Raw genomic sequence first — 22,972 nt, forward strand, 5'->3', positions numbered from 1 at the left:
ATAAGCCTTTTTTAAAAACTCAACTGCTTAATTAGGTATTAATCAAAGAAAAAATGGAATGGCATTAAAGGACGCACATTACAATTTATTAGGTGAAGTAATGTTGACAATACCCCCATAGCTCTTACTACTGTGCTCTCCAGCAGCATGACTGTACATAACCCAGTGAAATTTGGGCTATCTCACTTCTAGTCATGCACTTAAAGCAGTGGTTTTCAACCTTTTTTCATTTGCAGACCCCTAAAAAATTTCAAATGGAAGTGTGGTCCTTTCTGGAAATCTTAGATATCTGTGGACCATTGACTTAAACCACTGATTTAAAGATACTTCAACGCACTGGATTCAATTCTCCCTCTCAGATACACCAATGCAGCTCACACTGCAGTACATGGAGGTTAACGTGTGTACCTCAGCACAGAATTGAGCCCCACGGTCTTTAAATTAATTCCTAGTGCTCATTAACACTGTGTATTTACCTCTCTTTCTTGCATTAACCTTTGGCCCTCTGCCGCATATAAACAATTTGTCTCCTCCAAAAACTTTTGTTCAAATGATTCCTTGTAAACCTAGGTAAAAAATGAAATTATTAATTTAGTTACTTATTAACCTCATGCTTAAGGCTCGCTTTTTTATTTTTAGTTGTCAAGATGAAAAAGAAACAAAATATCCCATGACACAAAATTGTCTGTCCTCAAGGAAAGTGCCACTGACACTACTGGATAATGAAGTTCCTGGTTTATTTGTATAATAGGTACAGAACGGGACTAGTCCTGCTTTGAGCAAGGGGTTGGACTAGATGACCTCCTGAGGTCCCTTCCAACCCTGATATTCTATGATAAACTGCACTCATGTCTGCATGAATGACCAACTGCAATGGGAGCTTTCCCACACCATATTGTAAGTGTGCTTCAATCAGGGATTCAGTGTGTGATTTGTCTAAATCAATAGGCTTCTGTTTAAAAATCACACAGACAGGCACCAGCAGCCAATATAACACAATTATGGGACTCCAGTCCAGTTGAGTTTGATCCTCCTGCCAGCATCCCTGCTGCAAATGCAATAGCTCCAAATTAGTGAAATCACAGCAAAGAACTGGTAACTCCTTTTTGGTGAAATGCTTGGACTAATCAGGAACATCATTTCCAAAATAATCTTCATCCAAGAAATTTGGGGTCTGTCATCTTGCTTTGGCTCACTGAGATAAATGAGGTGCAGATGAACTGGACTATCCTTTCCCTCTTCAATGTCTATTGCTGAACTAGAGGGGATTCAAAGAAGAGTAACAGGAATGATCAAGAGCAATGAAATACCATCATATTAAAAGAAATTGAAAAGCCTGGGACTGTTTACTTTAGAAAGAAGACTAGTAGAGAAAACAGGATAAAAGTATACACAATAATTCATGGCCTGCGAAAAGGCAGATCAGGAGCTTTTGTTCTCCCTGCCTCATAACAAGACATGGGGGCATTCACTGGAATTAAAAAAGGTGAGAAATTCAAAACTAATGGCAGGAAATTTTTTCATATAACGTGCAATTAAATCATAGAACTCACTGCCACAGGAAGTTGCTGAAGCTTAACAAGATTTGTATGGATATCAAAAATATCCAGTTATGAAAATGAATGATAAATTTTGTTGAATTGAAATTAAATGCCATGCATCAGAGTTTAGTTATCATATTGCCTGGGAGATATCAGCACCTGGATGAAGAGCCATTGGTTGAAGCTAGGCTCAAGCAAGACAGGGCAATGCCAATTGAGAGAGAAAAGCACTTTGAAAACTTGCTGCCACTGTAACATCAACCCACCATGGAGGGAATTTGCCTCAGACTGTCAGACTCCTCTCTGTAACGCACACTGAAGCTGCCACAGCTGTGAAAAACACCCTCTATATCTACAAATAGTCAGACAGACTGAAGCCCACTCTGGTCAAATTCAGACTTGATCACAGGAATACATTATTTTGTAAGTTATAAGTTTTACTACTACAAAATGACTTACTTACAAATGCTGAGAATGCAGCAGCCCACCAATTCATCATCCCAGCTCCAGTTCTTTACATTGGCTCCCTGTTGAAGAGCGACTCGAATTCTAGGTTTCATTCCTTATCTTCAAAACCCTCCAGCAGAACTGGCCCAAACTATATAAAGGGACACCTCCACTTTCTGGGATCATGACCTCATGCAGTCACACTGCTTTGGAACAGTAAGCCTCAAGAATGAGAGTCATGTGAGCAGAAAACAGAACTTTCTCAGCAGCTGGCCTTCAACTATAGAACTGACATCTAAGGAAATCAGGATGAACAGCAGCCTCACTGCTTTCAAACAAATTGTAAAACTCATTTCATTAACTTGGATTTCACTTAATAACCAACCTTTTTCTGTGGGGCTGTGGAGGGAGAAACAGCAATCCATGTTTATTTACTGGAGAATCTATAAGGATTTCACCTACTATAGCAGCAGCCAGGGTAAAAATACCTAGATTAGAGGCTATCTAGCATAGAACTAGAAGTATCTGTCTGAAATAATTTAAAGGAGAAAATTGTATCTAAATGCACACATGATCGGAAGAAACCAAGAAAGGGGGTATAATTAGCTTTGTTTAGCAAAGATAAAAAAAACCTACTGTTAAACCCTCGCCTCTTAAAAATCTGACAGACATAAGAAAGGTGATGCAGCTATGAATACCTGGGCTAAGAAAGGGGAGAGCTTTGGCAAAAGAGAACACACAAGCCAGATCCACATCTTTCAGCATGGACATTCATGGAGCATTACATTGTCTAAAGACAATGACTGACAGAAGCTTATCTTCACCCACTGTAACTACCTCAAAGAAGGAGTATTACGTATTTATTTTCCAGATATACCAGAGCCCATTATGGATGACAGTTAGGAGGCTTAGCAGGAAAGGCAGATTGGTTTTGCAGTGCCTTATCAGAAAATGAGAGTTATTGTTTTTGCTCTTACCCTCCTCCTAATATCTCTGACATATTTAAACACCCTGTGAACAGGGAATACCTAACTAAACTAAGGCAATACAAGCTAAAGAATTTCCTGGAAGGATGAAAGGAGGCTCATGACCTTTGTTCTACCAAAACCAGAATGGACAGCATGACTGGAATGCTGACAGGAGGCTCAAGTTTACTTGAATAAAATGTTCAAAAATTATTAGTCCACTTGGTCACTCATGCCTATTCAAGTATAATCCAAGTGAAAATCCATGAAATTACATCTTGACTGCATCCATATAGTGAATGCTTGGACTTCACACCCAATCTTTTTTGGTAATCTCTTAGAGAGGCCAGAATGTGGTGACAGGTTTTGTGATGTAGACCCTTTTCCACTGTGATCTGGACTAAGCCCAAATTCTTTTACTTAGGCCAATGATATATATTTTTGTTACTACATTTAATCTGGATCAGTAAATGGAAAAAAAGACTTTTGAATCAATTAAAGGCTACATATTTTAATATAGAATTACACTGTTTAAAAATACAAATCTGAAGTCAATCCAGTAGCTGGAGAACATTGCAACATTGTCTCACGCTAGAAACTCAGGTCTGGAAGAAAAGTCAATTTTCTCACTACCAGGACTGAGACCTGCCTTTGGGTACATGCTCCATGAGAAGGATTTGGTCCCATTTATAACAATTTACAGTGGACATATATTATTTGGGAGCTGCATACCCATGATTTACGAATTACAATTTAAAACCTCTGCGAATCTATGTTGGTCATTGCCTACAGCTGGAAAAAAACAGAAAGCAAAATGGCCTCATTTAGAGGACAAAAGGAGAAGAGAATGACGGAGTAAGCGAAAGCAGGACACAGCCACATGTGTCTCAAGGAGATAACTTTTTGTCTATCATAATAATGAGTTCTCAAATACTTTCAACTGACAAGTTTAGATTTGCTGTTGACACACACAGTGAAAAACAAAAAGGAGCATTTCAATACAGTGCAACTCATTTTTTTTTAAAGAAAAATCAGTACTAGATTTTTCTTAAATTTTTTGGTTGGAGAGGAGTGACAAGCATGGGTGTTGCAGCTAATACAGCCATTTACTTGTATCACCAAAAGGAGCATCCCTATTTAAGCTTCTTTTATAAATGTGTGTCAAGCCATCCAAATTAGTTCATACCCAATACATTTGTAGCAATACTGTGTTTATATGATAAATACAAGGAGGAGCCAGCAAAGATTCAGGCACGTTAATGCAGATACAGTATTTTTAAGCGTATTATTAGAGACTTACTACAGGATGAATTAACCTTCTTTGTTAAAAAATCTCACTAAACTAAAACTTCAATCTAGCCACTGGTATTAAAAAAGAACAAATTACATGCTCAGTTTTATTTTACTGAATAATTTACTACAATATAACTTTAGTGGAAAATTAAGCAAGCTATAGACAGACACTGTACAGTTATATGTACAGCTACTAAACTTAATCATGATCCTAAAAATATGGTTTTAATTCCAAAGCACGTTAATTAGAAAAAAAGTTATTCTTGTAGGACATAAAAGAATTAGAAAGGTCCACAATTTGTGTCTGCCTTTAAATGTGGCAGCTATTAGTAAGGTTTGCTATCCTTACCTGTAGATCAGACAGCATGCTTAACAGACTTCGTAACAGGCTTCTGTCCACAGTTTCACCATTGCGTTCTCGTTCAATCAGTAGGAGGATTCCATCAATGGTCTTATTTTGAACTAGTTTATCACTAATAATGTGCTTTCTAAAAAGCTCTAGCCCCATATCCCTGTGTAAATATTGAAAATTAATTAAAAAAATTAGAAATATAGCTTGATTTATATAATATTCCCAGACAAAAACTGATCTCACTCATTATTTAACTCCACACATTTATAGGGAATTTTACAGAAATGAAAGATGTTACATGTGTTACATACACAAAACAAAATAATTATGGGGGGGAAAGTAAAGTTTAATCTTTACAAAAACAATAAGTTCACATTCAACAATTATGTCAAGAGCATACTTACACAGATACCTACCATATAGAAGGAAGCAATGAATTCTGAAGCACGTATGTACGATCCAAAAATAAGAAAATGCTTCTAATCATGATCTGCAAAATGTAAAACACTGATTGAACCAATTTGCCTGTTTACAAGCACACAGGATTATATATTAGAACCTGTGTTTGTGTAATTAAGATGTCTTACAAGTCCATTAACTTAATTTTTGCATGTGTTAAATCAGATTTGTATAAAGGTAAACGTTTTTTAAAATTGTAGACCTTGATAGCAGTACTACCTAAGCACAAACTGTATTATAAGATGTATCCCAAATAATTCCAAACTCTGTAGTGAATTTTAAGAGCTATTAAGATTGTATATCATCCTGTATTATTTCTACTCTTCAACCACCCAAGAAGTGCACCAATACGCTTTCAATGCACACCATGCTGTAGTGTACTGCTATTAATTAGACATTAAAAATGTATTTTTAAAAAGCAGTTTTATAATGGGAAGAAAGTGGGTTATGCAATATATCCATTGCCTATGAAAATCAGTTCCCAGTAAAATGATGAAAAATATGGGAAGGTTATAAACACTTCTCAGTATCAATATGAATATATCTGATGCCTTAATTTTTCCATCTCTCTCTTGCTTAAAAAAAAAACAATAATAATTCTCTAGGTTATTTAGACCCCTTCCACCTCTCTCCTCATCCCCCATTAACTGAGCAAGTTTCACATCCAGCAACCAATTTTAACTCTTATAAAAAAAATTAAATATGGAAAATTGGCCTCTTCCCATCTTAGTTTTCATGCTAGAACATACATTAGAAGTGGCTAAAGAAGCCACACACTGAAACCTGGAACTCTTGAGAGGCAGGGGGAGAGAGAGAGAGAAGTTTAACACTGACATCTTCTTTTCTTTTCACTTTCTTATAGGTGTGGTTAATATTTATTGACTGAAAAATCTTCCCACTGGAAAATGTGGTTTAGTCTAAACATCTTTTCACAAGAAAGCTCCAATTTCAACAATTTTTTTTCAGTTTTCTCACTGGAATTTTTTTTTTAATTCTGTTGAATAGAAACATACTTTCTTAATGTTTAAGAGGAAAGCAGTAAATAAGTTGGGGGTCTTCCGCTTCTACCTTTTCTTTTTTCAAACCAGTGGAAAAAAGGGAAAAGTAAAAGAGAGAAAGGAGAATAAAACCTCCAAATGAAAAAAAAAATCCAATCATTTTTAGTTTTCATAAACCAAAGCAAAATGACATTTAAAGTTGAAATGACAATTTTCATTTCAGAATAGTATGTGAAAACTAAATTAAATACTTTTCTTTTGTTTAGAAAATTCCCACGAAAACCCTTGAACGGTAATTTTTCCAGCAACATTTTTAATTTGTGGAGCAAGAGTGCAGAGATTGGAGTTTCCAACCAGTTTGTTCCTTAATCTTCCTAATTGCCCCTCTGCCATCTCTGTAAGGTGCCATTATCTTGTCTTTTAAACATTACAAGTGATATGGAGAATTAAGAATATTTTATTAGTGTGTGATTCGTGCCCCAATGTCCTATATCACATTTTTCCCTGTGAAGATATCAAAACCAATTTGAGTGAAATTATCCATGTGAGTTTAATGTTTTCTCCGTTCTTTCAATGTTAACTTTGAACCCTTCTGATTTTATAGGTTGGAGAAGCACCCAAGCACTGTTAAATGCTGCCTAAAAGCAACCAGGAAGTACCCAGAAAAAAAATTGCAAGTGGAGGATAAGTGCAGACCCCCTTACTGTTTGGAGTGAAATTATACAATATATATAAATAAATGAATAAATTAAAAAAATTGGGGGGAGGTGTTTCGATTTTTAAGAAAATTATTTTTCAGTCAAGGCTGAAGGACTCTTTGAACTCCCTCTCCACTTCTGATTTTTTGAAATGTACCCAGCATTTATTTACCAGATTTCTTTGATGTCTCAGGGATTTGCATTTTGAACAAATATTCAACTTACCATTTGTCTGCAGTGATCTTGCCAGCATTTATTTACCTTCTTTAAAAATAAAAGGCTGTCCAGAGAATCTGTGCAGCACCCGCTAAGGAAAATTAGTTCATCAACATCTTTTTGAGGCCAGATACTAGTGTTAGCTTTATTCAGTACATTTTTGTTCAGCAAGTTCTTCAGTAAAGTTGCTCTATGGACACACATGAAATTGCACTGGAAGTTACGGATCACAGTTCAGTTGCTAAGAAGTTCTGGACGAGCAGAAGGCTGAGAACTCTTCCAAAAGCATGACTCAGTTTTTTAGTGAATACCTCACACTGCTCTCCTGCAACTCCATCTGCACTACATAACTCTGACAGGTTAAAGAAGTCGTCCCACTGAAATCAGAAGCAACTCTCCTTCCCATTGAGGAGAGCTGGGGGGAAGTGTCTGAAAAGCAATTTATTCTTTAAACTGGTTTACATCGGACATAGTTCAAACAGCTGTATTCTCTTAAAAATCTTCCAAGGGTTTAAATAATCCTCATTAAACCCCCCACAGGGTTCACCTAAAATCCCAGATCTTCATGAATTTATTTTCATTAATTGTCGTGGCTACTTCACACAACAACAGACTTTAGCTGTGATTCAAGCTTTCTGAGTTTCATTAAACCAATTATGAAGAAATCCAAATGTGGCTACTCTTCCCTTCAAATACAATAGCAACTCAAGTCTCCGTAAGACAAATTTTGATGACTACCATCTTGTGTCAGAGGAACAGGAAAGGAGTATACCTGTCAGATATAGAAATATCAGATCTCTAAAAATAATTTCTCATACAGAGAAAATCCTAAATTTAAAAGCACTCAATTCAGAAGATCAGATGAAGTCTGGGAATCTGAAAAAAAGAGAGGATTTATATATAATTCTGACTGAAGATAGACAGACAGCTTTTGATGAAATGAAAAAAACCGAGCCCACGCCCACAAGTTCAAGCACTGAACACACAATCCTCTGGTATTTGCAGAGCCACAAGGGAACCACATCAGCAGGGAACATGACAATTTCATGGGAGGACAAACTGCTGTGGGCCACAGCAAGAACCAATTCAACGTTTTGGTGGCATTTACAGAGCAGATGCAGATGGTGGAGCACCACTTCCGGGCCCAAGAAATGAACACTAACTGGTGACATCATATCAGAATGGAGGCTTAGAATGATGAGCAGTGGCTGCAAAAATTTTGGAGGCGCAAAGTAACATTCCTGGATCTGTGCACCAAGTTTGCTCCAGCCCTCCAGCGAACGGACACCAGAATGACAATTGTACTGAAATGGAGAAGCGAGTGACAATCACACTGAAAACTTGTGACACAGGATAGCTGGTCAATGGGAAATCATTTTGGAGTTGGCAAATGCACTGTGGAAGCTTTTGTCATGCAAACGTGCATGGCCGTTCATCATCTCCTACTATGCAGTACTGTGACTCAGCAACATGCATGACGTGGATAGATTTGCAGCAATGGGGGCTCCCGAACTGCAGTCGACCAACAGATGGCATGCACAACACAATTTTGGCATCAGACCACTTTGCCAACAGAAAGGGCTACTTTTCTATGGTTATGCAAATGATGGTGGATCACTAGGGATGCTTCATTAACATCAGTATTGGCTGGTCAGGGAAGGTGCATGACGCTCACATCTTTAAGATCACAAGACTGTTCAGAAAGCTATAAGTAGGGACTATCTTTCCCAATCGGTGGATTACCATTGGTAATGTTGAAATACCATAGTGATTCTGGGGGACACAGTCCTAACCCTTGCTCATGAAGCTGTATACCAGCCACCTGGACAGCACCACGGAAAGATTCAACTCCAGCTCAGCAGGTGCTGAATGACAGTTGAATATGCTTTTGGTAGACTGAAGACACCAGCATTCCTTCACTCACAAAATTGGATCTCAGTGAAAAAAATATCCCAAAAGTTATAGCTGCCTGCTCTGTCCTATGTAATATCTGTGAAGCAAATGAGGAAAAAGCTGCTCCCAGGGTGAAAGGCAGAGGTGGAGTGTCTGTCTGCTGAGTTTGAACAGCCAGACACAAGTGCTACCAGAAGAGCTCAATACAGAGCTATATGGCTCAGGGAGGCTTTGAAATAATATTTTAACAGTAAGCCACAGTAGTGCTTTGGGTTGTAAAGTACTCCACCTGGCCTTCTTGTTTTGGTGGCCTGTTAGGAACTGTATAGTGCTTGATGTACGCCTATAAATACAACACTATCTATGCACCTGTTAATTTTGTGGTGCTTGCTGTACATTTATGATTATTACACTGTCACTGATCCTATAAGTTGTTATTGCACAGTGTGACACAGTGGGTGCTTTTAGTACTGCCAGACACTCTGCAGCATATGACATGAACTAATAAAGATGAAATATTTTCCAAAATATTAAAATTTTATTCAGTAACAAAATCAATGCAAAGAAAGGTTTCTGCAATTTAAAAGCAAATACAGTAACTCCTCGCTTAACATTCTAGTTATGTTCCAGAAAATGTGACTTTAAGTGGAACGATGTTACGTGAATCCAATTTCCCCACCATAATGAATATAAATAGGTTCCAGGGAATTTTTTTTTCACCAGACAAAAGACTATTTTTATATATATATACACACACACACACACACACACACACACACACACACACACACACAGAGTATGTGTTTTAAACAAACAATTTAATATTGTACACAGCAATGATAATTGTGAAGCTTGGCTGAGGTGGTGAAGTCAGAGGGTGAAATATTTCCCAGGGAACGCCTTACTGCTAAATGATGAACTAGCATTCGGCCCATTGTTGTTAATGTAGCCTCACATTCTACAAGGCAGCATGAATGGAGGGAGGGGACACAGCATGGCAGACAGAGACAGAAACACACACCCTGTGTGAGAAAGAGAGATGTGCATTGCCCCTTTAAGTATGCTGACCCCACTCCAAGTACGCTGCCTTTTTAAGTAGATCAGCAAGTTGAGACAGCAAGCTTCCTCCACCCTGTTGTGTCCCTCCACTGCTCTATGGAGATGGGGTAAGCGGTGTGCAGGAGGATACCCTGACATTAGCCCCCTTCTTTCCCTGCACAGCAAGCAGGAGGCTCCTGGGTGCAGCTCCAAGGCAGAGGGCAGAAGCAGCACATGGCAGTGGGGGGAGGGACAGCAGAACTGCCTGGCAATTGATAGCCTGCTGGGCAGCTGCTGCACAGGGAACTTAGGGGAGCTGATGTGGGGGGCTGCCCTGGTTCCAAGTCCCCACCAGCTAGCTGCAATGGGCTGCTCTTCCTGCAAGCAGTGGACAACGCAGGTGGCTGCCAAACGACGTTATAAGGGAGCATTGCACAACTTTAAACAAGCATGTTCTCTAATTGATCAGCAACGTAACAACAAAAGAACGTTAACCAGGACGACTTTAAGTGAGGAGTTACTGTATGTTAAAAACTGAAGTTATGGAACAGAAGGAATATTTATGCCCATTTTAGCTAAACACATAGAAACTGTGGTTTTCTTAATGTCCCATGGGATAGAGTGGTAGGGGAAGGGAAGCAGCTTCTGATGTCATGAAGAATGTTGAACAAAGATGTAGGGAGTTGCTGGGGGAAGTGAACCCATAGATTATTGGGCTTGTAGGTCCATAAGAGTCTGCAGCATCTGTTTGTGCTGCCAGAGAAGCCCCATTATGTCCTGGTGTATCTCCCTCTCTTTTTCCTGCTAGGACTCCTAGGCTTTTCCCCTGTCCACTTTCTTTCTTTCTCCAGGCTGTCTGCAATATTCACCCTCCAGGCCCTTTGCTCATGGTCGGATGCAGCACTGACTTGCAGGACCTCATTAAACATGTCCTCCCGTGTCTTCTTTTTTTAATTCCTAATCTGACTCAGGCATCCTGCAGGTGTGGAGGGGGAAACCCTCAAGGCTGCAATGGCAACAACTACAAATAAAATACACAGAGGTATCTTTGCCACAATAGTCATAATGGAAAGTGAAAATTAAGATTCAGAACTCCCTTTCCTTACTCCCCTAAAGTTTTAAACACCACATGTTTATTGACATTTCTGCTTCAGAGTGCTTGTGCACAACACCACTCAAGAGCACCAGCCATGGTGAGTATGACCCACCACAGGCAAGGGAATTGTTCGGTTGCATGAAACTATGCATACAGGGCAACGGCACTAAATGCTGGCACCATTTTCCACTGGCAGTGATGATTTTAGCTGGTATCTCGCTCTTGAGGGTGACAAGGGCACAGAGAGCACTAGGGTCCTGAAGCCCCGAAGGCCCACATGCTGCTAGCTAGTTTACTGCAATGATGCCTGCCAAAGTTATTGCCAACAGACACAGGAAAGCATCCTATCGCAGAGGAAGAAATAAAGACTGCCATCCCTAAAAACCTTTGAGAGAGGATTGCAGAGTACCTCCATGGACATTTCATTTAGGTCTCTCAGGAGGATTGAAGGGACATCCCTCTGTACATAAACTGCTCTGCACGTCCGTCCCCACACCTAACTGTACAGAGATGACAGCTCTCTCTTTGTTGTAACCCTACCTCTTCTGGTATGAGTAAATTAATGAAAGGTCAATAGTACCCCCAACTTAACAGGACAAAACTATCAGTACATCATTGAATGGGAAATACAATTACATACTTCCCCAACGTTTCTTCCCCTGTATCAGGCTTTCCCATGCTCAACTGCTTGGACTGACTGGATTGTAGATTCTCAGACGGGTACTGGCTTGCAGCATAGGCGGACCCCCGCTGATTGTATGTCCCTCCTCCTTGCCCTCGCTATTCACAGCAGGGGTCTGTGACTCGGGTTCCTCGTAGGTATCCACAGTGATGTGCAGGGTGGCAGTGGGGTCTCCGTCGAGTATGGCATGCAGCTCTTTGTAAAATTGACAGGTCTGCGGGCTCGAAACTGGATCGACTGTTGGCCTCCTAGTCTTCTGATACGCCTGCCGCATTTCCTTCGCTTTCACCCGGCACTACTGGTGATCCCTATCATAGCCCTCTCTCCTGCATCCTCCAGGCAATCTGCTCGTAGATGTCCACATTTCCACAGCTGGTCCACAACTGTGCCTGCACAGCCTCTTCTCCTACAGGCCCAGGAAATCCTATGCCTCCTATCCTATACTCCAAGCTGGAGCTCATCTGGAGAATGTAGCTGGCATGGTTGGCTGGACAGCTGCACACAACAAAGGAGAGCTGCTAGATGTGCTTGCCAAGCTGGATAATCAGGAGCAGGCATTTCAAAAATGCACTGGGCTTTTAGGGGTGGGGGGGGGGGGTTAGGTCTCTGTGACCCCAGCCAGTGGAGTTCACAACTGTAACCAGAGCGGTCAGTGTTGGACATTACGGGACACAGCTGCTGTAGGACTATTAGGGTGGACAAAGGCAACTCAGGGCTTGTCTTTCACTACCAGGGAGATTGATGCTGCTGCAATCAATGCAGCAGGTGTCAATTTAGCGAATCTAGTGAAGACCTGATAAATCGACAGCAGAGTGTTCTCCAGTTGACACTAGTACTCCAGCTCTCTGAGAAGAGTAAGGTAAATCGAGCAGAAAGCATCTCCCATTGATGCAGTGCAGTGAAGACACCCAGGGTAGAGTCAATCTAAGCTACATAGCTGGAGTAGCATAACTCAGGTCGACTTATCCCGGTAGTGAAGACAAGCTCTCAGTGTCTATACTCATGCTGCATTGACCTCAGAACATTGACCATGGCTCAGCACCGCCTGGGGAGTTAGTGTCACATCATCACTGTAATGAGGCGCTTCACAAATGTAAGTGTAGACACATGCATACCAAGGACGACACAAGACAGCTTACATCAACCTAATTTTGTAGTGTAAACCAGGACTAAGTGGCACGTAGAGAGTTTAGGAGGTAAAAATATCCAACACCTTATCTCAAAGCCAGGGAGCAGGACTGCTGTACAACTTTCCCCCTGTAACCACTCTCCTCCTCATGCAATAGCTGTTTCAAAAGAGGTTAACAAAGCATTGCTTACAGTCATGAAAATTTTCAGACCAGGTATAAAATTACTCATGCACCCTCTTACCATGACAATGGAAATGCTATTCATATTTTATTGTCCACATAAATTATTCAACTAAGGCAAGCAGGTAACTAGAATTTTGTGAGATTGATTTAAAGATCTATATTGAATGCTTATATAACACCTACACATTTGTTTTATCAGTTGCTGTTGTGTTACCTTAAAATATAATTTTAAAAGTATTATTGAACTATATTTTTGTGCACAAGAAAAGGATATTCTCTGAACTGAAGGATTTGTGCTTTCACATGATCTTCACAGACTTGCCGCAGCTGTTTGTAAAGTGTAGGGGACACTTTATAAGAACAGAGGTTTTCGACAGCCTAAAAAACAAAGGCAGTTACAAATAAGCAAACGATATCCTGTCCAGAGTACATGATCCAGCATAATTAACATAATGAAGGATGCTAAAGGAAAGAACATCACAGATGAAAGGAAAAAACATCAAATTTATCCATCTAAACTAAAAAAGAACTACTGTTAAAATGTGTTCATCATCAAATTACCGGGAGGAGGTGGAAGGGGGGAGAAATCAACATTTTATGGAATTTTTCATTTCTAAATCTGAATCCTTCCCACACCATCACATGTTGCTTAGGGCACAAACTAGACTCCGACACCCATCTATCCTGAGCCACAATTTGAATGTCCTCAATGTTGTTAAAAGAACAGGAGTACTTGTGGAACCTTAGAGACTAACAAATTTATTTGGGCATAAGCTTGTGTGGGCTAAAACCCATTTCATTGGATGCATGCAGTGGGAAATACAGTAGGAAGATATATATACAAAGAGAACATGAAAAAATGGGTGATGCCATACCAACTATAACAAGACTTAATCAATTAAAGTGGGCTATTATTAGCAGGAGAAGAAAAAAAAAAAAACTTTTGTAGTGATAATCAGGATGGCCCATTTCCAACAGTTGACAAGAAGGTGTGAGCACCTCTTGAAAGTGATCTGCCACTTGCTTTTTTGTTCTTTTTATGTTATTCTTTCCTGGTTTATCCCTGACAGGTCCTCCTGCTGGTGTAAATTTGCCGGTTAGGACCTCGTTGAGACAATGAAAAAAAGTGTTTTTATCATCACCTCTTTCAGCAGTCCCTGGTAACATTACTCATGTACTTATAGACTCATAGACTTTAAGGTCAGAAGGGACCATTATGATCATCTACTCTGACCTCCTGCACAATGCAGGCCACAGAATCTCACCCATCCACTTCAATAACAAACCCCTAACCTATGTCTGAGTTATTGAAGTCCTCAGATTGTGGTTTGAAGACCTCAAGCTGCAGAGAATCCTCCAGCAAGTGACCCGTGCCCCACGCTGCAGAGGAAGGCGAAAAACCTCCAGGGCCTCTGCCAATCTGCCCTGGAGGAAAATTCCTCCGCTTGTCTTTTTCACACTGCTTTTCACTGCTCTGTCCTTTTTAAAAAATAAATAAATAAATAAAAATTTGCTGCTCCTTTTTCTGGAGGTGTTTATGTTTGCTTTGACTTGTTTCTTTTCTTTCACAGTTCCACATATCCTTACTTATCCAGATTTTAGATTAGTTTGCCTGGAAACCAGCTGCAGTTGTTGGCTGCTGTGTAAAAATAATGCCACATCTTGACAGATGGATGTTGACTTCTTACAGTATCTAACTCTTGTAGCACCTGAAATCTGTTCTTCAGTTCAGTTTGAAATTCCTGCTGCAATAACTTGTCTATCAGCCTTTTACTGTCAATTTTCTTAATGCTTTTGCGTGGTTTGTTTTTCTTCAGTGGATCACTGGTCTTGACCAGGGGCCAGAAACCTGCGGCATGCATGCCAAAGGCAGCATATGAGCTGATTTTTAGTGGCACTCTGCTGCCAGCCAGGGTCCTGGCTGCCAGCCCCGCTCAGCCTGCTGCCGGCCTGGATGGATGGTACCCCGGGCCAGCAGCAGGATGAGTGGGGCCAATGACCGGGACCCCGCCTGGCAGGGGCTGGCAGACAGAACCTCAGACCAGCAGCGGGCTGAAAGGCTCAGCCCACTGCTGGTCTGGGGTTCCGTCCGCCGCCCCCACCCCAGTCTGGGGTTCCGTCCACTGATCCCATAAATGTAAAATGCATTACTGGCACGCAAAACCTTAAGTTACAGTAAATAAATGAATACTTGACACACCACTCTCAAAGGTTGCCAACCCCTGGTCTTGACACACACAAATTGTGGCCACTTCAGACATCAGCTCCTCTGTATGCTTTGACAACCCATGTAGGCTCAACAATCTCTAAGTAGCGATCACAGTAGTGAGTCTCATATACATATGTATATAATTAGAAGTCCACGCAAACTGTGTATGAAGTACTTTCCAATTTATTCGTAAAATGTGTGGAAGGTTATGATGTGCCTGAAATATTTATTATTATTAAGATTAAGATTAACGGGCCTTACTGAAGACACAAAAGTAGTGAGTTAGATTGACAGTTAACGTAAGTATGAACATATTAAATTTCTGCTACATTTTTCCTGAGGAAAAAGACTAAGGTTCATATAGTGCCTTTAATATATTTAAAACTCATATTGACCCCCCATGAAACATGACTGCCAGAAATAATTCTGAATTTAATAAAGTGTTAGATTAAACAGACTACTGAAGGACACAGGGCAAGGATGCTTCAAGATTTTCTCTCAAATATTTGCTAGTAGTCAATTATTGGAATAATATTGATAAAAATGGCAAGGGGCAGAGCATGATTAGCTATCAGGAACAGTATTACATTCATTGACAGAGAATAGGAACATGCAAAAGAAACGTAAATCTCAACTACTGGCATAATTAAAAGATCACATCACTTAAACTTAAAGTTTTCTATCATCTGTCATTTTCATGAAGGTTTGGTGGCATAAAATCACCCTTTAATTAGGAACACATACTGCATATCTGGAGGCTTCAGATCACACTTCTCAGCCCCTCTCCCCTACAACTTAATCCAAAATGTGTAATAAAGACCCAGTACAAGATAAAAAGAAAATGGGAGCAGAAGCTTGAAATGACATGGGGTGAACAAGTATACAGTGTTTCATTAACCTCAGTTTCAAAATATGCGATAGTTTTAATAAACATAGAGACAACACCATGTTTCTGTGCGATAGAAGGAAATTCAGATATAAAAGAAAATTAATATAATGAAGTAGTTGAGAGGTATCTTTTATTGGATCAACTTCTGTTGGTGATAGAGACAAGCTTTCAAACTCTGTGTAAGTTTGAAAACTTGTCTCTCTCTCACCATCAACTGAATTTGGTCTAATAAAAGAAATTAGCTCACCCACCTTATCTCTCTAAATTAGTTTTCACAATTTTAAGTAAGATCTGTAGTAAGTTTTACCAAGTGGTTATTTAAATTTTTTAAGTTCACTTATCCAAAATTAGAGGTGTACACAAAAGGAAAAATTTTGAAGAAGAGAATGATTTATAACTCTTTTGGACTGTAGTAATGGAGAGTAGAAAGGGGTCATGCTAGATAAGCCAGTTTCATTATCCTGGGAAATACCTAACTGGAACGTGGAGCAAAATGAGGGAGAGAAGGTGAGTAGCAGAGAGAGGAACACACCGGTAGGAAAGGGAAGAAAGTGGTAAGAGTGAACAGCAGGAATAGAGGGAAGATGAGGAGTACAGAGTTTAACAAGAAGTGAACAACCAAGTAGAAACTAATAGAACTAAAACAGAAAATATAGTGGGGAGTAAAAGGAAAGGAATAAACCAAGGTTAAAAATTTGAGAATAAGAAGAGAAAAACCTGCAAAAGGTTATAGATGACAGTGTGAAATACAGAGGGGAAAAATAAGTTTAAAAGATTTCCTACAATAATTTTAAGTCAAAATGTGTGAAATGAAAGAAAGGACAGGTGAAAATGAAACCAAGAACAAAACAAGTGTGACAGTATGTTTTAAAATGTGATTTCAATGGAAAACACATTTGTTCTGAAGATCACAGTATTTCAGATACAGACGCATGGGTAGCTGAAATCAACAGAAATGAAATATGGAGAAATATAGGGTGAGGGCTCTGGCTGAGGGTGCGGGCTCTGGGGTTGGGCCATAAATTAGGAGTTCAGGGTGTGGGAGGGGGCTCCAGTCTGGGGCACAGGGTTGGGCTGAGGGAAAGGGATTAGGGCTGGGGCAAGAGGTTGGGGCATGGGAGGGGGTTAGGGGTGCAGGCTCTGAGCAGTGCTTACCTTAAACATAAGCAGCAGCATATACCCCCTCCAAGTGGCTCCACAAACTGCCCCGTCTGCAGGTGCTGTCCCTGCAGTTCCCATTAGCCGCAGTTCCCGGCCAATAGGAGTTGCGGGGGTGGCACTTGGTGTGAGGGCAGCACACGGAGCCCCCTGGCTACCCGTAAACATAGGAGCTGGAGGAGGGACATGCTGCTGCTTCCAGGAGCCTTGGCACGCACGTGTGGAGCAGTCTCCGATCCCACTCCCCGGCTGGAGCAGGGCAAGCCCCAGATCCCGCTCCCAAGCAGGAACTCGAGGGCTGGACTAAACAGGCTGGAGGGCTAGACATGGTCCCCAAGGCGTACTTTGCACACCTCTGCTATAAAAGGTGCTGGAAACATCTCAATTTTGTCTCTTTCCCACTCAAACCTCTAGACTATGAACTTATATTAATGGGAGTTTTCTAACCAAGGGACTGAGGACCTTCCAATGATTTGGAAGCAACCAGAGACTTAACAAACCAGCAGTTTATTCCATCACTGCCACAAGCCTGATCCAAGAACTTTGCAATTGTTGTATGTATTTGATTCCTTTAACCAATTTTAACTCTCACCTCTCTTTCATTTGATAAATAAACCTTTAGATACTAAAGGATTGGCAACAGCGTGATTACTGGGTAAGATCCAAGTTGTATATTGACCTGGGTATGTGGCTGGTCCTTTGGGATCAGAACAACACTTTTGTTTGATGAAACTGGCTTTAAAGAACCACTCATCTTTAAGTCTACTGTCTGGGTGTTGAATTCAGGACTGAAATACTTAAGTAGACTGCTTTTCTGACTTCTTGTTAGCCAGTGTGGTGAAACAGAAGTTTACTTTTGTTGCTGGTTTGGCGTATCTTATGGGAGAATAATCACTAGTTTTGGAGTGCGTCTGTGCTATTTCTCAGCAGTTTGCCCTGAATTTGGTATTCTCAGTTGTGACCCATGGCACCGTGACAGTGGGGAAGAAAAAAGAAGCTGCACCAGTGCTCACTCACCTCTCCCCGGCAGCTCAGACATGTCTGTTCGAGCATCTGAGGACAGGTAAATCACTGTGGGGGGAGAGGGTTCTGGGGGTGCCCCAGCCACCCAGGGATGTTAGTCCCAGCTGAGAGTAGGGGGAGGAGGAGGAAGATGGAGATAGAGTTCCCCCTTCCCCTTCCCTGCACAGAGCACCCAGGACTGGGTCAGATCAAGACCCAGAAACTTCCCTGGACTGCAGGAAGCTCTGCAGTGTAGAGAGAGGGGAGGACTTGGTGGAAAAGGGGAGCAGCTCCCTGTACAGCAGGGGTCGGCAACCTTTCAGAAGTGACGTGCCAAGTCTTCATTTATTCACTCTAATTTAAGGTTTCATGTGCCGGTTAATACATTTTAATGTTTTTAGAAGGTTTCTCTGTATAAGCCTATAAACTACTCTTGTATGTAAAGTAAATAAGTTTTTTAAAATGTTTAAGAAGCTTCATTTAAAAATTAAATTAAAATGCAGATCTTATCAGTTTAGTGCAGTGGTTCTTAACCTGGGTGCACGCACCCCTCGGTGCAAGGATATTTTGCACCCTAGGCGAAACTTCCACTTTGCGCCCCCCGCACATCAGTTCATTGAGGGGCAAATCCCAACGAGCCTTTATAGACCCCAGGGGCCAGCCATGCCCAGGGACTGCTCCCCAGACCAGGTTCCCCCCTCCCCACCCCTTGAACTCCCCTGGAGGGGGCACAGCCTCCCCGCAAACCCTCCCCACCCCACCCAGGGTCCCCGTCCAGAGTCCACTCACTGGCTTTGCCGGGCTTGGGTCGCTGCAGCAGCTCAGCAGGGAGGAGCTGCCGTCCGGAGGCACGAGAGAACCAGAGTATGCCACTTGTAGCGGCAGCGAGCCCCAGCCATGGAGGAGCCGGTGCAGTGCAGAGGGGCAGCAGCCCTGCAAAGGCAGCAGCGCCCCCTGCCCAGGCTGCGACTTGGCGCCCCCCCGGGGGCTCCTGTAGGCTGCAGTGGATGTACGCAGGCACCAGCCCCCATGCGCCCCCCAGCTCCTCCCTCGCCTAAGGTTACCATATTTCAACAATCAAAAGAGAGGGGAGAGACCGACCTGCCCTAGCCCCACCCCCATCCACTCCCTCCCACTTCCCACTCCAATTGCCCCGGTCAGAACCCCCAACCCTCCGCCCCTGCTCCTTGTCCTCTGACTGCCCTTCCTGGGACCCCTGCCCCTAACTGCTCCCGCAGAACCTCACCCCTACCTAAGCCTCTCTGCTCTTTGTCCCCTGACAGGCCCCTCCTGAGACCCCCGCTACCCTAACTGCCCCCCTAGGATCATACTCCCTACCTGTCCCCTGACTGCCCCAACCCTTATCCACACCCCCGCCCCCAGGCAGACCCCCGGGGACTCCCACGCCCCATCCAACCACTCCCCACCCCCTGACAGGACCCCCAGAACTCCCAACCCATCCAACCCTCCTCCTGCTCCCTGGGACTCCTTTTACCATGCCCATGCCGGTCAGACATTGGCTACATGTGGAGGCAAAACTCCACGCAGAGTGCTGAGGCAACGGAAGGGGGAGAGCGGAGAGGGGAAGCTGCGGGGAGGGGGCCGCGGCGGCAGCTCACACTTCCAGGAGCTGCAGAACCCAAGCGTGGTGAGGGGGGAAACCGGGGGGCACGCCTACCCAGGCTGTGGCCCGGTGTCCCCCCCATGGGGGGGGGCTCCTGCAGTGGATGCATGCAGGCAGCTTTCCCCGTGCACCCCCCAGCTGCCCCCTTGCCATGTTCAAGCTCTGCGGCTCCCGGGAGTGAGAGCCGCTGCCAACCCTCCCACAGCAGGCTCAGGGCCCCACACTCTGGCAGCTCACACTCCCGAGAGCTGCAGAACCCAAGCACGGTGAGGGGGGAGCCAGGGGGCGCGCCTGCTGCCAGTCTGGGCTTGCCGCCGCTGCCGCCGGCCCCGCTCAGCCTCCTGCCGGCCTGGGGTTCTGTTCTCTCTGCCGACTGTGCACTGAGCGGGGATGGTGGCCAGGACCCCAGCTGGCAGCTGCGTGCCAGGCAAAATCAGCTCACGTGCCAAACGTGGCACACGTACCATAGGTTCCTGGCCCCTCTCTCCACCCATGCACCAGGGAACATCCCCGCACCCAGAACTCCCCACTGAGTCCCCCCTCCACCCAAACCCCAACCTTCACAAACCTCATCCCCCTAAATCGGGAGCTCCTCACACCCAGAACCCACCCCCCCATCAAGCTCCCCTTGCATCAGGATCCCCCCGTACCCAGAACACCCCCACTGAGCCACCCAAACCCCCACCCCACTGAGCCTCACCCCCGGCATCAGGAGCCCCCCACACCCAGAGTGCTACTCCACTGAGCCCCAACCAGCTGCACCCTGACCCCCCCCACCAAGCTCCACTCCCCCCGCCCTTCCCCACTGAGCCCTAACTATGTTCACCTGGACTCCCCTGCCAAGTCCCACTCCTCTTGCACCCAGAACTTTGCACCAAGCCCCTGTGCATCCAGATTCCCCGCTGCACCCAGACGCCCCACAAGCTGCTCGCACCCAGACTGCGCCACACAGAACTCTGGTACTCGAGGGAATTCTGCACCGACAAATTTAAAATTTTAAAATTCTGCAAAATTCTGCATATTTTATTTGTCAGAATAACTCAAACACAACAACAATATAATCACACCACTTTCAGTTATGTTGGTAATTTATTTCAAAATAAATGTCAGCAAATAATTGAAAATGGTGTGATTATATTGTGTTATTCTGACAAAATATGCAGATTTTTGCAGAATTTTAAAATATTATGCGCAGAATTTTTAGGTGCAGAATTCCCTCAGGAGTAACTGATTGCTGGGCAGTAATGGAGCAATTACTTTACTTACACACACAGTCCTCTGAAAAAAAAATCCATATTTTACAAATTTTCTAATTGGACCAACAGCACAGAGAAAGCCATCATTTTCCATTCCTTAATAAGATTATAACCTCACCATACAGAGACACAAAAAGCACCATTGTTAAGTAAGCACTGTTACCAAGTGATATGACATGCCTACAAGCATCATTAAATAAAGATCTAGTGTATCCAAATGTGTATGCCTCCTAGATCTAGATTACTCTCAAAGTTTAAGTTTTCATCTTACAGACACTGCAGACTATGTAAACCTCTTATGACAAGCACAGTGAAGGGAAAATAGTACCAGCATAGTTACTGTATCAGCATGATTCTATTTTAAAATTACATATGCCTACAACCATCAAGAGAGACTTTCTTATAGCCTTTAGAGAGAGAGTTCTTCATCTCATAACACAAGTCATTCAATACAGGGGCCTGATCCTGCAAACCATTAATCACATAAATAAGGGTTCCCAGGGTCAGGCAAAAAAGTAAAAACTGGAGGCTGGTGGCTCTAAGAGGAAGAATTAATGTTGTTTTTTCTCAGACAAAAATTCTCTAGGTGTGTTAATTAGTGGTATGAACCTTCCTGCAGAATTATGCACTTATCTGAACATACCCATAGTTTTTAATAACGTGTCTATAATAATAAGTTTTGTTTGGAGTACTACCTCTCATCCTTAATCATTAACTAACTATATTGTTTGGGAACTCAGCAAAACTACTCTTAGAATTTCACTCAAATAAACTGGTAACCAGTGCAGTATGTGAAGCACAAGTGCATTGTGCTCCCCAAAGGAAGCACTCCAACTCAGCAGCCATATTCTGAACAGGCTTATTTAGACACAAGTAGAGTGCTCTGCAATGAACCAATTTGGAAGTGACATTGGGGTGCTTAACCAAGGGGAGCTTCATATTCAAGAATGATCACAATCTCCTTGCCAAGCATGGTTTCAAGGAAAAATATGTTGGACCACTGCTGATACCTGAACATTCAGAAGCAACTGTGGGTCTGACAAGAGCACCAAGTAACAAGCATCAGTGACAAATGGCACACTAATTATTTCCATCAAGAGGAAAGAGAATTACTTTTATTTCCTCCAAACATGTTTTCTGCATTAGACATTCTGTAGACAGAATGCTGCTTAGTTATCTTCTGGACATGAATAAACAGGGATATACAATTGGTGTCACTTGCCCCATTAAAGTACAGTACAAACCTGTTTACATGCAGATGTTGGGAGTCAAGCCGTCAGGACTGCGTGTTAACAAGGCCATGCTGAAATATCCTAAGACATCTATACTGTATACAAATGTATAATTATCTAGGATGACATACGTATTCACAGCGTCTCAAATACTGCAGGCCTATCTGTTAACAGTGCTTTGCAAGAATATAAATTCAAATGTGTAATCTAATAAAAACCATTACTACTACTACATAGGTGTGAAAGTAACTCAGGACACTTACCGGTAAGGGGCGGGGGCGGCTCTGGCCCGCAGAAAGGGCGAGGCCTTGGATGGAAGGGGCAGGGCTAGGGGTCAGCATCCACCAGCCAGCCCTTCCAGGCCACCTAGTCTGTGCCCTCCGGGGTTCCTGTGGCAATTTAAAGGGCTTGGGGCTCTGGACACCACTGTTTCAGTAGCAGTGTCCGGAGCCCCAGGCCCTTTTAAATCGTCGGCTCTGGGGCAGCTGCTCCCTTTGCCCACCCCGCCCATTGGTGGCTGAGGGGGGGCAAAAGGGGCAGGGACCTTAAAGCGCTGCAGGGTCCTTTGTTGCAGCGGCGCTTTAATGTTGCTGTGCCCCCCCATCGGCGGC

General features: G+C 42.8%; 1 protein-coding gene across 2 annotated transcripts in view; it reads right to left on the reverse strand.

The window, feature by feature from the left end:
* CUL4A (cullin 4A) overlaps window positions 1-22,972 on the reverse strand; it is a 78,685-nt gene that overhangs the window by 48,821 nt on the left and 6,892 nt on the right. For both annotated transcript variants that reach the window (XM_050948383.1, XM_050948384.1), the window contains 5 exons: window positions 13,265-13,369; window positions 6,979-7,047; window positions 5,015-5,088; window positions 4,596-4,758; window positions 477-566 (listed from right to left, as the gene is read on the reverse strand). In XM_050948383.1, coding sequence (XP_050804340.1) covers window positions 477-566; window positions 4,596-4,758; window positions 5,015-5,088; window positions 6,979-7,047; window positions 13,265-13,369 — 501 coding nt within the window. The remainder of the gene's footprint in view (window positions 1-476; window positions 567-4,595; window positions 4,759-5,014; window positions 5,089-6,978; window positions 7,048-13,264; window positions 13,370-22,972) is intronic.

This window comes from Gopherus flavomarginatus, chromosome 1 (assembly GCF_025201925.1).
Source record: "Gopherus flavomarginatus isolate rGopFla2 chromosome 1, rGopFla2.mat.asm, whole genome shotgun sequence".
In the NCBI taxonomy this organism is placed as follows: domain Eukaryota; kingdom Metazoa; phylum Chordata; order Testudines; family Testudinidae; genus Gopherus; species Gopherus flavomarginatus.